Source organism: Engystomops pustulosus, chromosome 9, assembly GCF_040894005.1.
Source record: "Engystomops pustulosus chromosome 9, aEngPut4.maternal, whole genome shotgun sequence".
Taxonomy (NCBI): Eukaryota; Metazoa; Chordata; class Amphibia; order Anura; family Leptodactylidae; genus Engystomops; species Engystomops pustulosus.
In genome coordinates this window covers 4,308,031-4,322,598 of record NC_092419.1, presented here as the reverse complement: position 1 = coordinate 4,322,598, position 14,568 = coordinate 4,308,031, and the positions used below count along the sequence as shown (strand labels likewise).

The 14,568-nt window shown below is 50.4% G+C and overlaps 1 protein-coding gene and 1 long non-coding RNA gene across 2 annotated transcripts in view; both read right to left on the bottom strand.

Annotated features, from left to right (window-relative positions):
- GABBR1 (gamma-aminobutyric acid type B receptor subunit 1) overlaps positions 1–6,988 on the bottom strand; it is an 81,474-nt gene extending 74,486 nt beyond the window's left edge. The window contains exons 1-3 of the mRNA XM_072124803.1: positions 6,912–6,988; positions 3,908–4,111; positions 1,359–1,547 (exon numbers count right to left, since the gene is read on the bottom strand). Coding sequence (XP_071980904.1) covers positions 1,359–1,547; positions 3,908–4,111; positions 6,912–6,987 — 469 coding nt within the window. The 5' untranslated portion in view covers position 6,988. The remainder of the gene's footprint in view (positions 1–1,358; positions 1,548–3,907; positions 4,112–6,911) is intronic.
- A 1,386-nt stretch (positions 6,989–8,374) lies between these two features.
- LOC140077144 (uncharacterized) lies at positions 8,375–14,456 on the bottom strand. The gene is made up of 3 exons (XR_011849717.1): positions 14,442–14,456; positions 11,537–11,791; positions 8,375–8,463 (listed from the first exon to the last, which is right to left on the bottom strand). It is a non-coding gene; the product is annotated as an uncharacterized lncRNA (long non-coding RNA).
- Between the last annotated feature and the right edge of the window lie 112 nt (positions 14,457–14,568).

The following is a 14,568-nucleotide window of genomic DNA, read 5'->3' as shown; positions in this document are numbered from 1 at the left end:
ATTACATATGCATTTATATTCCAGGATTGTAGCTTCTCCAAGTGCACTGGGGCTGTGTCCTCACACTGCTGTGCTCTGTGCTCTCTACAGCTTATGTTATACTTGCACATCTCTCCAGTGACAATGCACATCTTTGGGTATGTTGTTAGTAGCAGCAGGACTGTGAAATATGGATTAATGTTCTCCAAGCATACTGGTGGTGTTTCCTTACACTGTGGTGCTCTCTGTATTGCGTTATATATTGGGGCGTCAAAATCTGTGTAAACATATGTTTGTATGTGTTGTTAGTAGCAGCAGGACTGTGTGAGATATGGATTTATTCCCAAGACTACTCTAGATGTCTATGCTCACACTGCTATGTCTATGCTCACACACACTGCTCTGTGCAGCCAGTGTTAGGAATTGCCCCTGGGGAGATGTGTAATCATTCCTCGGTCTATGCAGTGAGTAGCAGCAGGACTGTTGTTGTATAGATTTTGTTTCCACAATCATTCTGCCACCTGAGTTGTAAAATTGTAATTCCTCATTAAAGAAAATGGATCAAGACTCAGGATAGTAAGACTTACCAGTTGTGTGCAGCAGGGATGTCCTCTCCACAGACCATTCACTGGCCTCACAGCCGGACACTGATGAGACCAATGACAGCTCGCAGTGTGCACCGGCTGTGCAGTTAGAGCAGACTCCTCGTTATGACTAATTTTGTTTAATTTTGACAACCTGGGCCGAATGTGAAGTAGTTTTGATCATCCCTTTAAGACCACATAAGGTTCAGTCATTAAGGCTTTGGTCACAGGTGGCGGTTTGAACCTGTTTTTGGCCCGTTTTTAAGCAGAAAAGGCATCCGTTTTTGACAGGTTTTACTAATTATCTTAATTAAAACGCATGCTTTTTTGACGGACTGCTTAAAAACAACATGGATTGGTCAAAACGCCACATGTGACGGCAGCCTATAGGGTTCAGATGATGGATCTTGTAACGTTCCAGGGACAGTGATACACGATCCATTACCCTGAGCCTGTCGGGAGATGATGAGAGTTGCAGTTTTCCCGGCCCCGGACATACACATCTCCCAGCAATAGAGGGCAGCAAAACACTAGGAATCCCCAGAGCGATGTAACTGGTGACTGCGGGGCCTCTACAAATTCGGGGGCCACTCACAGGCACAAAGGGCAGTTATGTCATTCACTAAAATAGGGAGTGAGGGGCGGAGCATGACAAGAGTCACTTTGGTGTCGCGCCCTCAAGCCCAGACCTCATTTATAACAGAGCAAAAAGTTTTAGGACTTATTCTCCCTTTAACAGCGCGGACAATATAGAACCTGCATATCCTCTCCCCACCCTTCCTCTTCGGGCCTCACCTTGGCAGGTAGGTTTGGGGTGGTCCCACTTCCCAGACTTTGTGCACATGCTGTGGCTGGATCCCACCAGTAAGAATCCGGGGTCACATCTGAACCGGACACTTGTCCCCTCTATGGGAACACGACCCAACACGTTATGTTCTACATCTCCGTTCTCCAGCTTCAGGTGCATCCGAGGGCAGGTGGGGACTGCGGAGAGAAGAGACCCGGTAACAACACGGACCCCACCACATCAGGAAACATTACAACAACCCCCAATAATATTAGGAGGCACCAAGTATCCTCATCATAGGCTGTAAGCTCTTGTGTCTCCCCTCATCCTCATAGACTGTAAGCTCTTGTGCCCCCCCTCATCCTCATAGACTGTAAGCTCTTGTGCCCCCCCTCATCCTCATAGACTGTAAGCTCTTGTGTCACCCCCTCATCCTCATAGACGGTAAGCTCTTGTGCCCCCCCTCATCCTCATAGACTGTAAGCTCTTGTGTCCCCCCTCATCCTCATAGACTGTAAGCTCTTGTGTCCCCCCTCAACCTCATAGACTGTAAGCTCTTGTGTCCCCCCCTCATCCTCATAAACTGTAAGCTCTTGTGTCCCCCCTCAACCTCATAGACTGTAAGCTCTTGTGTCACCCCCTCATCCTCATAGACTGTAAGCTCTTGTGTCCCCCCCTCATCCTCATAGACTGTAAGCTCTTGTGTCCCCCCCTCATCCTCATAGACTGTAAGCTCTTGTGTCCCCCCCCTCATCCTCATAGACTGTAAGCTCTTGTGTCCCCCCCCTCATCCTCATAGACTGTAAGCTCTTGTGTCCTCCTCTCATCCTCATAGACTGTAAGCTCTTGTGCCCCCCCTCATCCTCATAGACTGTAAGCTCTTGTGTCCCCCCTCATCCTCATAGACTGTAAGCTCTTGTGCCCCCCCTCATCCTCATAGACTGTAAGCTCTTGTGTCCTCCTCTCATCCTCATAGACTGTAAGCTCTTGTGTCCCCCCCCCTCATCCTCATAGACTGTAAGCTCTTGTGTCCCCCCTCATCCTCATAGACTGTAAGCTCTTGTGTCACCCCCTCATCCTCATAGACTGTAAGCTCTTGTGTCCTCCTCTCATCCTCATAGACTGTAAGCTCTTGTGTCCCCCCTCATCCTCATAGAATGTAAGCTCTTGTGTCCTCCTCTCATCCTCATAGACTGTAAGCTCTTGTGTCCCCCCTCATCCTCATAGACTGTAAGCTCTTGTGTCCCCCTCATCCTCATAGACTGTAAGCTCTTGTGTCACCCCTCATCCTCATAGACTGTAAGCTCTTGTGTCCCCCTCATCCTCATAGACTGTAAGCTCTTGTGTCCTCCCCTCATCCTCATAGACTGTAAGCTCTTGTGTCCCCCCTCATCCTCATAGACTGTAAGCTCTTGTGTCCTCCCTCTCATCCTCATAGACTGTAAGCTCTTGTGTCCCCCCTCATCCTCATAGACTGTAAGCTCTTGTGTCCCCCCCCCATCCTCATAGACTGTAAGCTCTTGTGTCGCCCCTCATCCTCATAGACTGTAAGCTCTTGTGTCCTCCCTCATCTTCATAGACTGTAAGCTCTTGTGTCCCCCCCTCATAGACTGTAAGCTCTGGTGTCTCCCCTCATCCTCATAGACTGTAAGCTCTTGTGTCAACCCCCTCATCCTCATAGACTGTAAGCTCTTGTGTCACCCCCTCATCCTCATAGACTGTAAGCTCTTGTGTCTCCCCTCATCCTCATAGACTGTAAGCTCTTGTGTCCTCCCCTCATCCTCGGACTATAAGCTCTTGTGTCACCCCCTCATCCTCATAGACTGTAAGCTCTTGTGTCACCCCTCATCCTCATAGACTGTAAGCTCTTGTGTCACCCCCCTCATCCTCATAGACTGTAAGCTCTTGTGTCACCCTCATCCTCATAGACTGTAAGCTCTTGTGTCACCCCTCATCCTCATAGACTGTAAGCTCTTGTGTCACCTCCTCATCCTCATAGACTGTAAGCTCTTGTGTCTCCCCCTCATCCTCATAGACTGTAAGCTCTTGTGTCACCCCCTCATCCTCATAGACTGTAAGCTCTTGTGTCCCCCCTCATCCTCATAGACTGTAAGCTCTTGTGTCACCCCATCATCCTCATAGACTGTAAGCTCTTGTGTCCTCCCTCATCCTCATAGACTGTAAGCTCTTGTGTCCTCCTCTCATCCTCATAGACTGTAAGCTCTTGTGTCCTCCTCTCATCCTCATAGACTGTAAGCTCTTGTGTCACCCCTCATCCTCATAGACTGTAAGCTCTTGTGTCACCCCCTCATCCTCATAGACTGTAAGCTCTTGTGTCACCCCCTCATCCTCATAGACTGTAAGCTCTTGTGTCCCCCCCTCATCCTCATAGACTGTAAGCTCCTGTGTCACCCCTCATCCTCATAGACTGTAAGCTCCTGTGTCACCCCCTCATCCTCCAGCAGGGGGAGCACCCTCTCCCCTCTATAGTAGTGCAGTGGGTGGGGTCTCCTCAGGCAGGGCAGGTCCCAGGTAGGTGGTCAGGGCAGGTACTTACCGCATCGGCTCGGCTTGTCCATGTCTGTCCATGTTCCGTCCCGTTGACACTTTCGCACTTTTGGCCCCGAGATCTCGCGCTCCCCGCGGCAAACAAACTCAATCTCATAATCCACAGGGAGATATTCCACGGCCTTTACCTGCGAGAGGGTCAGACCCCGATAACGGATCCCCCCATCCCGAGGGGGGTGGATGATACGGCAGCCTGCGGAAAACGGGAGAGGGAAACGGGTGAAACCAAGGAGAAGCTTCTGTACCACCGGACATCTCTATCATCCCCCTGGTCCTCTCTGTATATCCTGACATCTCTATCACCCCCCTGGTCCTCTCTCTATATCCTGACATCTCTATCACCCCCCTGGTCCTCTCTCTATATCCTGACATCTCTATCATCCCCCTGGTCCTCTCTCTATATCCTGACATCTCTATCACCCCCCTGGTCCTCTCTCTATATCCTGACATCTCTATCACCCCCCTGGTCCTCTCTCTATATCCTGACATCTCTATCACCCCCCTGGTCCTCTCTCTATATCCTGACATCTCTATCATCCCCCTGGTCCTCTCTCTATATCCTGACATCTCTATCACCCCCCTGGTCCTCTCTCTATACCCTGACATCTCTATCACCCCCCTGGTCCTCTCTCTATACCCTGACATCTCTATCACCCCCCTGGTCCTCTCTCTATATCCTGACATCTCTATCACCCCCCTGGTCCTCTCTCTATATCCTGACATCTCTATCACCCCCCTGGTCCTCTCTCTATACCCTGACATCTCTATCACCCCCCTGGTCCTCTCTCTATACCCTGACATCTCTATCACCCCCCTGGTCCTCTCTCTATACCCTGACATCTCTATCACCCCCTGGTCCTCTCTCTATATCCTGACATCTCTATCACCCCCCTGGTCCTCTCTCTATACCCTGACATCTCTATCACCCCCTGGTCCTCTCTCTATATCCTGACATCTCTATCACCCCCCTGGTCCTCTCTCTATACCCTGACATCTCTATCACCCCCCTGGTCCTCTCTCTATACCCTGACATCTCTATCACCCCCCTGGTCCTCTCTCTATATCCTGACATCTCTATCACCCCCTGGTCCTCTCTCTATATCCTGACATCTCTATCACCCCCCCTGGTCCCCTCTCTCTATCCTGACATCTCTATCACGCCCCCTGGTCCTCTCTCTATATCCTGACATCTCTATCACCCCCCTGGTCCTCTCTCTATATCCTGACATCTCTATCACCCCCCTGGTCCTCTCTCTATATCCTGACATCTCTATCACCCCCCTGGTCCTCTCTCTATATCCTGACATCTCTATCACCCCCCCTGGTCCTCTCTCTATATCCTGACATCTCTATCACCCCCCCTGGTCCTCTCTCTATATCCTGACATCTCTATCACCCCCCTGGTCCTCTCTCTATATCCTGACATCTCTATCCCCCCCCTGGTCCTCTCTCTATATCCTGACATCTCTATCACCCCCCTGGTCCTCTCTCTATATCCTGACATCTCTATCACCCCCCCTGGTCCTCTCTCTATATCCTGACATCTCTATCACCCCCCTGGTCCTCTCTCTATACCCTGACATCTCTATCACCCCCCTGGTCCTCTCTCTATACCCTGACATCTCTATCACCCCCCTGGTCCTCTCTCTATACCCTGACATCTCTATCACCCCCCTGGTCCTCTCTCTATACCCTGACATCTCTATCACCCCCCTGGTCCTCTCTCTATATCCTGACATCTCTATCACCCCCCTGGTCCTCTCTCTATATCCTGACATCTCTATCCCCCCCCTGGTCCTCTCTCTATATCCTGACATCTCTATCACCCCCCTGGTCCTCTCTCTATATCCTGACATCTCTATCACCCCCCTGGTCCTCTCTCTATATCCTGACATCTCTATCACCCCCCTGGTCCTCTCTCTATATCCTGACATCTCTATCACCCCCCTGGTCCTCTCTCTATATCCTGACATCTCTATCACCCCCCCTGGTCCTCTCTCTATATCCTGACATCTCTATCACCCCCCTGGTCCTCTCTCTATATCCTGACATCTCTATCCCCCCCTGGTCCTCTCTCTATATCCTGACATCTCTATCACCCCCCTGGTCCTCTCTCTATATCCTGACATCTCTATCACCCCCCTGGTCCTCTCTCTATATCCTGACATCTCTATCACCCCCCTGGTCCTCTCTCTATATCCTGACATCTCTATCACCCCCCCTGGTCCTCTCTCTATATCCTGACATCTCTATCACCCCCCCTGGTCCTCTCTCTATATCCTGACATCTCTATCACCCCCCTGGTCCTCTCTCTATATCCTGACATCTCTATCCCCCCCCTGGTCCTCTCTCTATATCCTGACATCTCTATCACCCCCCTGGTCCTCTCTCTATATCCTGACATCTCTATCACCCCCCCTGGTCCTCTCTCTATATCCTGACATCTCTATCACCCCCCTGGTCCTCTCTCTATATCCTGACATCTCTATCCCCCCCCTGGTCCTCTCTCTATATCCTGACATCTCTATCACCCCCCTGGTCCTCTCTCTATATCCTGACATCTCTATCACCCCCCTGGTCCTCTCTCTATATCCTGACATCTCTATCACCCCCCTGGTCCTCTCTCTATATCCTGACATCTCTATCACCCCCCCTGGTCCTCTCTCTATATCCTGACATCTCTATCACCCCCCCTGGTCCTCTCTCTATATCCTGACATCTCTATCACCCCCCTGGTCCTCTCTCTATATCCTGACATCTCTATCCCCCCCCTGGTCCTCTCTCTATATCCTGACATCTCTATCACCCCCCTGGTCCTCTCTCTATATCCTGACATCTCTATCACCCCCCTGGTCCTCTCTCTATATCCTGACATCTCTATCACCCCCCTGGTCCTCTCTCTATATCCTGATATCTCTATCACCCCCTTTTGTACGGCAGATTTTCGGGACTTGTTCCTCCTATCTGGGAGTCTTGGTCCCGTCCGCTCTCACCTGTTGTGCTGTTATTCACTGATCCGTAGACAGGAGACAGCCAGAAAGCGAAGAGAAGAGGGAGACGGCACAACATCTGCAACCAAAGAGACCACAGCAGAGAGTAAGAGACTGATAGAGGAGACAGACGGGAGGGCGAGACACTTGGAAAGTCCAGATGAGGACGAGAACCGATGTCTGAGGCCTTATCAATATTCTGTCCCCCCAGGATTAGACCCTACAGGGTCAGGGGTCAGATTCGGGGTAGCATGACCCGTGGATGTTATCAGCTTATAACACATACCGCCATATAGTGCTGCCCGGACCACAGCATCCTACCTCATCTAACCACACAGCGATGTCTACATAACAATGATAAAGGCAAACAATATGCAATATACCGCCATATAGTGCTGCCATACAGTGCTGCCATACAGTGCTGCCCGTGCCAAAGCTTCCTACCTCATGTAACCGCACAGCAATGCAATGCACTATACCGCCATATAGTGCTGTCATATAGTGCTGCCCATGCCACAGCTTCCTACCTCATGTAACTGCACAGCAATGCAATATACCGCCATATAGTGCTGCCATATAGTGCTGCCATACAGTGCTGCCATACAGTGCTGCCCGTGCCACAGCTTCCTACCTCATGTAACCGCACAGCGATGTAATGCACTATACCGCCATATAGTGCTGCCATACAGTGCTGCCCGTGCCACAGCTTCCTACCTCATGTAACCGCACAGCAATGCAATATACCGCCATATAGTGCTGCCATATAGTGCCGCCCTTACCACAGCTTCCTACCTCATGTAACCGCACAGCAATGCAATATACCGCCATATAGTGCTGCCATATAGTGCTGCCCGTACCACAGCTTCCTACCTCATGTAACCGCACAGCGATGTCTACATACCAAGGCAAACAATATGCAATATACCGCCATATAGTGCTGCCATACAGTGCTGCCATACAGTGCTGCCCGTGCCACAGCTTCCTACCTCATGTAACCGCACAGCAATGCAATGCACTATACCGCCATATAGTGCTGCCATATAGTGCTGCCCGTGCCACAGCTTCCTACCTCATGTAACCGCACAGCGATGTAATGCACTATACCGCCATATAGTGCTGCCATACAGTGCTGCCATATAGTGCTGCCATATAGTGCTGCCATACAGTGCTGCCATATAGTGCTGACATATAGTGCTGACATATAGTGCTGACATACAGTGCCGCCCGTGCCACAGCTTCCTACCTCATGTAACCGCACAGCAATGCAATGCACTATACCGCCATAGTGTGACCAGATAATCTACTAGTATAACAGCGCTATACAATGTCTAGGTAACATTCAGCAGAGACGACTATTGTGCCCGAGGGGCCGCACAGGCCACACCCCCCGCAGGCCGCCCTAGGGGTCCCCCCCCATGTTGCGGCCTATCATGAGCCCCTCATGTCCCGCACCACTAGGTTATACTCACTTTGTCTTTTATCGCAGAGAGAGAAGTGTCCTGTAGCGCTCACAGCCGTGTCTGTGTCACATGATGAGCATCATCCAATACTGCGGCTGAGAAGAGATCACATGACCACAGCGATAAATACATAAGACAGTGTATGATACATTGGGGGTTGTAGTGCTCTATGTATATGGTGGTCGGGTCATGATGGGGGTTGTAGTGCTCTATGTATACAGTGTAATAGGATTGTATTATGGTCATCTTCAGTGTTTTGTTATGTAAGGGTTATGCTAGGGTTATGTTAGGGTTAGGGTTATGTTGGGGGTTGTAGTGCTCTATGTATATGGTGGCCGGGTCATGATGGGGGTTGTAATGCTCTATGTATACAGTATGACAGCTTGTCATATGAAGTGTTCTAGGCATGTTGAGAGTAATAGGATTGTATTATGGTCATCTACAGTGTTAGGGTTATATCGGGGGTTGTAGTGCTCTATATATATGGTGGTCGGATCATGTTGGGGGTTGTAGTGCTCTATGTATATGGTGGTCGGATTATGACGGGGGTTGTAGTGCTCTATATATATGGTGGTCGGATCATGTTGGGGGTTGTAGTGCTCTATGTATATGGTGGTCGGGTCATGTTGGGGGTTGTAGTGCTCTATGTATATGGTGGTTGGGTCATGTTGGGGGTTGTAGTGCTCTGCGTATAGAATATAATATATTATGTCAGGCCCGGGGTTGGGTCATGTTGGGGGTTGTAGTGCTCTATGTATATGGTGGTCGGGTCATGATGGGGTTTATACTGCTCTATGTGTATGGTGGTCGGATCATGTTGGGGGTTGTAGTGCTCTATGTATATGGTGGTCGGATCATGTTGGGGGTTGTAGTGCTCTATATATATGGTGGTCGGATCATGTTGGGGGTTGTAGTGCTTTATGTATAGAATAAAATATATTATGTCAGGCCCAGGGTTGGGTCATGTTGGGGGTTGTAGTGCTCTATAATTATGGTGGTCGGATCATGTTGGGGGTTGTAGTGCTCTATGTATATGGTGGTCGGATCATGATGGGGGTTGTAGTGCCCTATGTATATGGTAGTCGGGTTATTTGGGGCTTGTAGTGATCTGCGTATAGAATATAATATATTATGTCAGGCCCAGGGTTGGGTCATGTTGGGGGTTGTAGTGCTCTGCGTATAGAATATAATATATTATGTCAGGCCCGGGGTTGGGTCATGTTGGGGGTTGTAGTGCTCTATGTATATGGTGGTCGGGTCATGATGGGGTTTATACTGCTCTATGTGTATGGTGGTCGGATCATGTTGGGGGTTGTAGTGCTCTATGTATATGGTGGTCGGATCATGTTGGGGGTTGTAGTAATCAGGAAAGTATATTTTTCTTCCTCTGGAAAACTCTAACACAAGGGCAAACGTCTCGCGTTGCGCGGCGGCTGGGAAATACAATCTACATCCGGAGGCGTCAGGGGCCGGCGCGGCTCGTATGAAGGAAGGAACTGCTGACAAGTGTGAACAGAGTTTAACTGACTGCTCCCCCCTATGTACCCCATGTCACCCACAGAGGTGAAGCTTATACCTACCACCCCCCATGTCCTGGGCTCCCGACTATAACATACAGTACCAGTATACAGGGGGTGTAGTATACAGGGGGCTGGAGTGATGGATACAGGGGGCCGGAGTGATGAACACAGGAAGTGTAGTGATGTATACAGGGGCTGGAGTGATGTATACAGGGGCTGGAGTGATGTATATAGTGTGTAGGTGCTGTATACTTCTCGGTGTATTGCTGTATACAGGGGCTCTAGTGCTGGATACAGGGGCTCTAGTGCTGTATACAAGGGGCTCTAGTGATGGATACAGGGGCTCTAGTGCTGGATACAGGGGCTCTAGTGCTGGATACAGGGGCTCTAGTGATGGATACAGGGGCTCTAGTGATGGATACAGGGGCTCTAGTGCTGGATACAGGGGCTCTAGTGATGGATACAGGGGCTCTAGTGATGGATACAGGGGCTCTAGTGATGGATACAGGGGGTGTAGGGATGGATACAGGGGGTGTAGGGATGGATACAGGGGCTGGAGTGATGTATACAGGGGCTGGATACAGGGGGTGTAGGGATGGATACAGGGGATGTAGTGATGTATACAGGGGGTGTAGTGATGTATACAGGGGATGTAGTGATGGATACAGGGGGATGTAGTGATGGATACAGGGGGATGTAGTGATGGATACAGGGGGTGTAGTGATGTATACAGGGGATGTAGTGATGTATACAGGGGGTGTAGTGATGTATACAGGGGATGTAGTGATGGATACAGGGGGATGTAGTGATGGATACAGGGGGATGTAGTGATGGATACAGGGGGTGTAGTGATGGATACAGGGGGATGTAGTGATGGATACAGGGGGATGTAGTGATGGATACAGGGGGATGTAGTGATGGATACAGGGGGTGTAGTGATGTATACAGGGGATGTAGTGATGTATACAGGGGGTATAGTGATGTATACAGGGGGTATAGTGATGGATACAGGGGGTGTAGTGATGGATACAGGGGGTGTAGTGATGGATACAGGGGGTGTAGTGATGGATACAGGGGGTGTAGTGATGGATACAGGGGATGTAGTGATGGATACAGGGGATGTAGTGATGTATACAGGGGGTATAGTGATGTATACAGGGGGTATAGTGATGGATACAGGGGGTGTAGTGATGGATACAGGGGGTGTAGTGATGGATACAGGGGGTGTAGTGATGGATACAGGGGGTGTAGTGATGGATACAGGGGATGTAGTGATGGATACAGGGGGTGTAGTGATGGATACAGGGGGTGTAGTGATGGATACAGGGGGTGTAGTGATGGATACAGGGGGTGTAGTGATGGATACAGGGGATGTAGTGATGGATACAGGGGATGTAGTGATGGATACAGGGGGTGTATTGCTGTATACAGGGGATGTAGTGTTGTATACTCCTCGGTGTATTGCTGTATACAGGGGGTGTAGTGCTGTATACAGGGGATGTAGTGCTGTATACACCTCGGTGTATTGCTGTATACAGGGGGTGTAGTGCTGTATACAGGGGATGTAGTGCTGTATACTCCTCGGTGTAGTGCTGTATACAGTGTGTAGGTGCTGTATACTCCTCGGTGCAGTGTATACAGCCTGTACCTGCTCTGGGTGTGGACAGTCTCCGGATGCTGCTCTCTGCTCCCCGTCTCTATGTGCTGTAGTCGGGGCTCGGCCTCATGGTCGGTGCCGTCTCCTGCCGTCTCTCTCAGGCCTTGTCCATGCGATGGCTCAGCAGACAGGATGTCTCCGGCTTCCAGGCTGTCTCATCCTCCTCCTCCTTCTCTCCAGAGCTGTCTGTCTCTCTCCTCCCTTCTCTCCTCCCTCCTCCTCCTGTCTCTTTATATCAGCCTCCCCCTGAGAGACAGTCAGAGAGGAAGCCACACAGAGAGACAGTCAGAGAGGAAGCCACACAGAGAGACAGTCAGAGAGGAAGCCACAGAGAGACAGTCAGAGAGGAAGCCACAGAGAGACAGTCAGAGAGGAAGACACTGAGAGACAGTCAGAGAGGAAGAAACAGAGAGAGAGACAGTCAGAGAGGAAGACACTGAGAGACAGTCAGAGAGGAAGCCACACAGAGAGACAGTCAGAGAGGAAGCCCTAGAGAGAGACAGTCAGAGAGGAAGCCCTAGAGAGACAGTCATCACAAAGAGACAAACAGAGAGAGAGACAGTCAGAGAGGAAGCCACGGAGAGACAGTCATCACAAAGAGACAAACCGAGAGAAAGACACATTGAGACAGTCAGAGAGGAAGCCACAGAGAGAGAGACAGTCAGAGAGGAAGCCACAGAGAGAGAGAGAGACAGTCAGAGAGGCAGCCACAGAGAGACAGTCATCACAAAGAGACAAACCGAGAGAAAGACACATTAAGACAGTCAGAGAGGCAGGCACAGAGAGACAGTCATCACAAAGAGACAAACAGAGAGAAAGCCACAGAAAGAGAGACAGTCAGAGAGGAAGCCACAAAGAGAGACAGACAGAGAGGAAGCCACACAGCGAGACAGTCAGAGAGGAAGCCAGAGAGAGACGGTAAGAGAGGAAGCCACACAGAGAGAGACAGTCAAAGAGGAAGCCACAGAGAGAGAGTCAGAGTGGAAGCCACAAAGAGAGACAGTCAGAGAGGAAGCCACAGAGAGAGTGACAGTCCGAGAGGAAGCCACAAAGAGAGACAGTCAGAGAGGAAGACACTGAGAGACAGTCAGAAAGGAAGCCACAAAGAGAGACAGCGGGAGAGGGAGAGGATCTACACTGGAGATGGGGAACAACCGAGGAGTATATAGAGGATATACAGAGAGGTGGATACAGGAGTATATAGAGGATATACAGAGAGGTGGATACAGGAGTATATAGAGGATATACAGAGAGGTGGATACAGGAGTATATAGAGGAGTACAGTCACGGCCATAAGTTTTGAGAATAAAACAGTAAATGGACGGCACTCTGTAGGTGTGCGGTGCTCCGGGTACGGCCTCGGTCTTAATGTAAATTATAGAGGAGATCCCGGAACTCGCCAAATACTTGCAAATATATTTTTATTGTAAGATTAACTTACAGCATGTCCACTCCCTGCACCTCCTGCAGGATATCCGTCTGTCCCCCAGTCCTCAGCGTCCACTCCCTGCACCTCCTGCAGAATATCCGTCTATCCCCCAGTCCTCAGCGTCCACTCCCTGCACCTCCTGCAGAATATCCGTCTGTCCCCCAGTCCTCAGCGCCCACTCCCTGCACCTCCTGCAGAATATCCGTCTGTCCCCCAGTCCTCAGCGCCCACTCCCTGCACCTCCTGCAGAATATCCGTCTGTCCCCCAGTCCTCAGCGTCCACTCCCTGCACCTCCTGCAGAATATCCGTCTGTCCCCCAGTCCTCAGCGTCCACTCCCTGCACCTCCTGCAGAATATCCGTCTGTCCCCCAGTCCTCAGCGTCCACTCCCTGCACCTCCTGCAGGATATCCGTCTATCCCCCAGTCCTCAGCGTCCACTCCCTGCACCTCCTTCAGGATATCCGTCTATCCCTGATGGTTTCTGGAGAGAAGCGGCTTCTGTGCTGCCCTCCTGGACACCAGGCCTTGCTCCAGGAGTCTCCGCAGTGTCACAGTGCGTGCAGATGCCTCACACCTGCTGTTGCCATTCCTGAGCTCTGCGATGCTGGGAGCCCCATCCCCAAGCTGAGACACTTGTAAGAGACGCTCCTGGCGCTTGCTGGTCCTTCTTGGGCTCCTGGAGCCTTTTTGGTAACAATGGAGCCTCTCTCCTTGGATTCCTTGATGATGCGATAGATCGGTGACTGAGGTGCAATCTTTCTCGCTGCGATACTCTTCCCTGTTTGGCCAGTTTTGTGCAGTGCAATGATGACTCCACATGTTTCTTTAGAGATAACCATGGGTAACAGAAGAGAAACAATGATGCCAATCACCAGCCTCCTTGTAAAGTGTCCAGGGGTGGGATTGTTACTTACTCCTGACAGATTGTCCCCCAGCCCTGTCCCCATCAGCCCCCGCACCTGTGTTACTGGAGACATCACTGACACCATGGCAGCTGCTCCGCCTAAGGCGCCTGCAATGAAGGGGAAATGTGTTTTGGGGGAAAGAATTCATTTTCTAGGCAAATATTGACTTTGCAATTAATTGCTGCTAAGCTGATCGCTCTTTATAAAATTCTGGAGTAGATGCAGATTATCATTATAACACCTGATGCCGGAGACTTTGTAACAATTACCATTTGTATCATTCTCAAAACCTTTGGCCATGACTGTATATAGAGGATATACAGAGAGGGGGATGGAGAAGTTTATAGAGGATATACAGAGGGGGATAGAGAAGTATATAGAGGGTATACAGAGGGGGATGGAGAAGTATATAGAGGATATACAGAGAGGGGGATGGAGGAGTATATAGAGGGTATACAGAGGGGGATGGAGAAGTATGTATAGAGAGAGGAGTATATGGAGGTTGGCTGACCCCTCCCGTGCCCCCACGTTTAGAGGCTGGAGGTTCCCCCTTATTCTTACCAGTGAGGCTGTAGCTCAGTCACATTGTGAAGCCTCAGATTCTCCATGTGATTTGGGTCTGGACTGGACATTGCACACACGTGGATCTGCTTCCATTGTAGTTACTGGAAGGTGAACCAAAATCTTC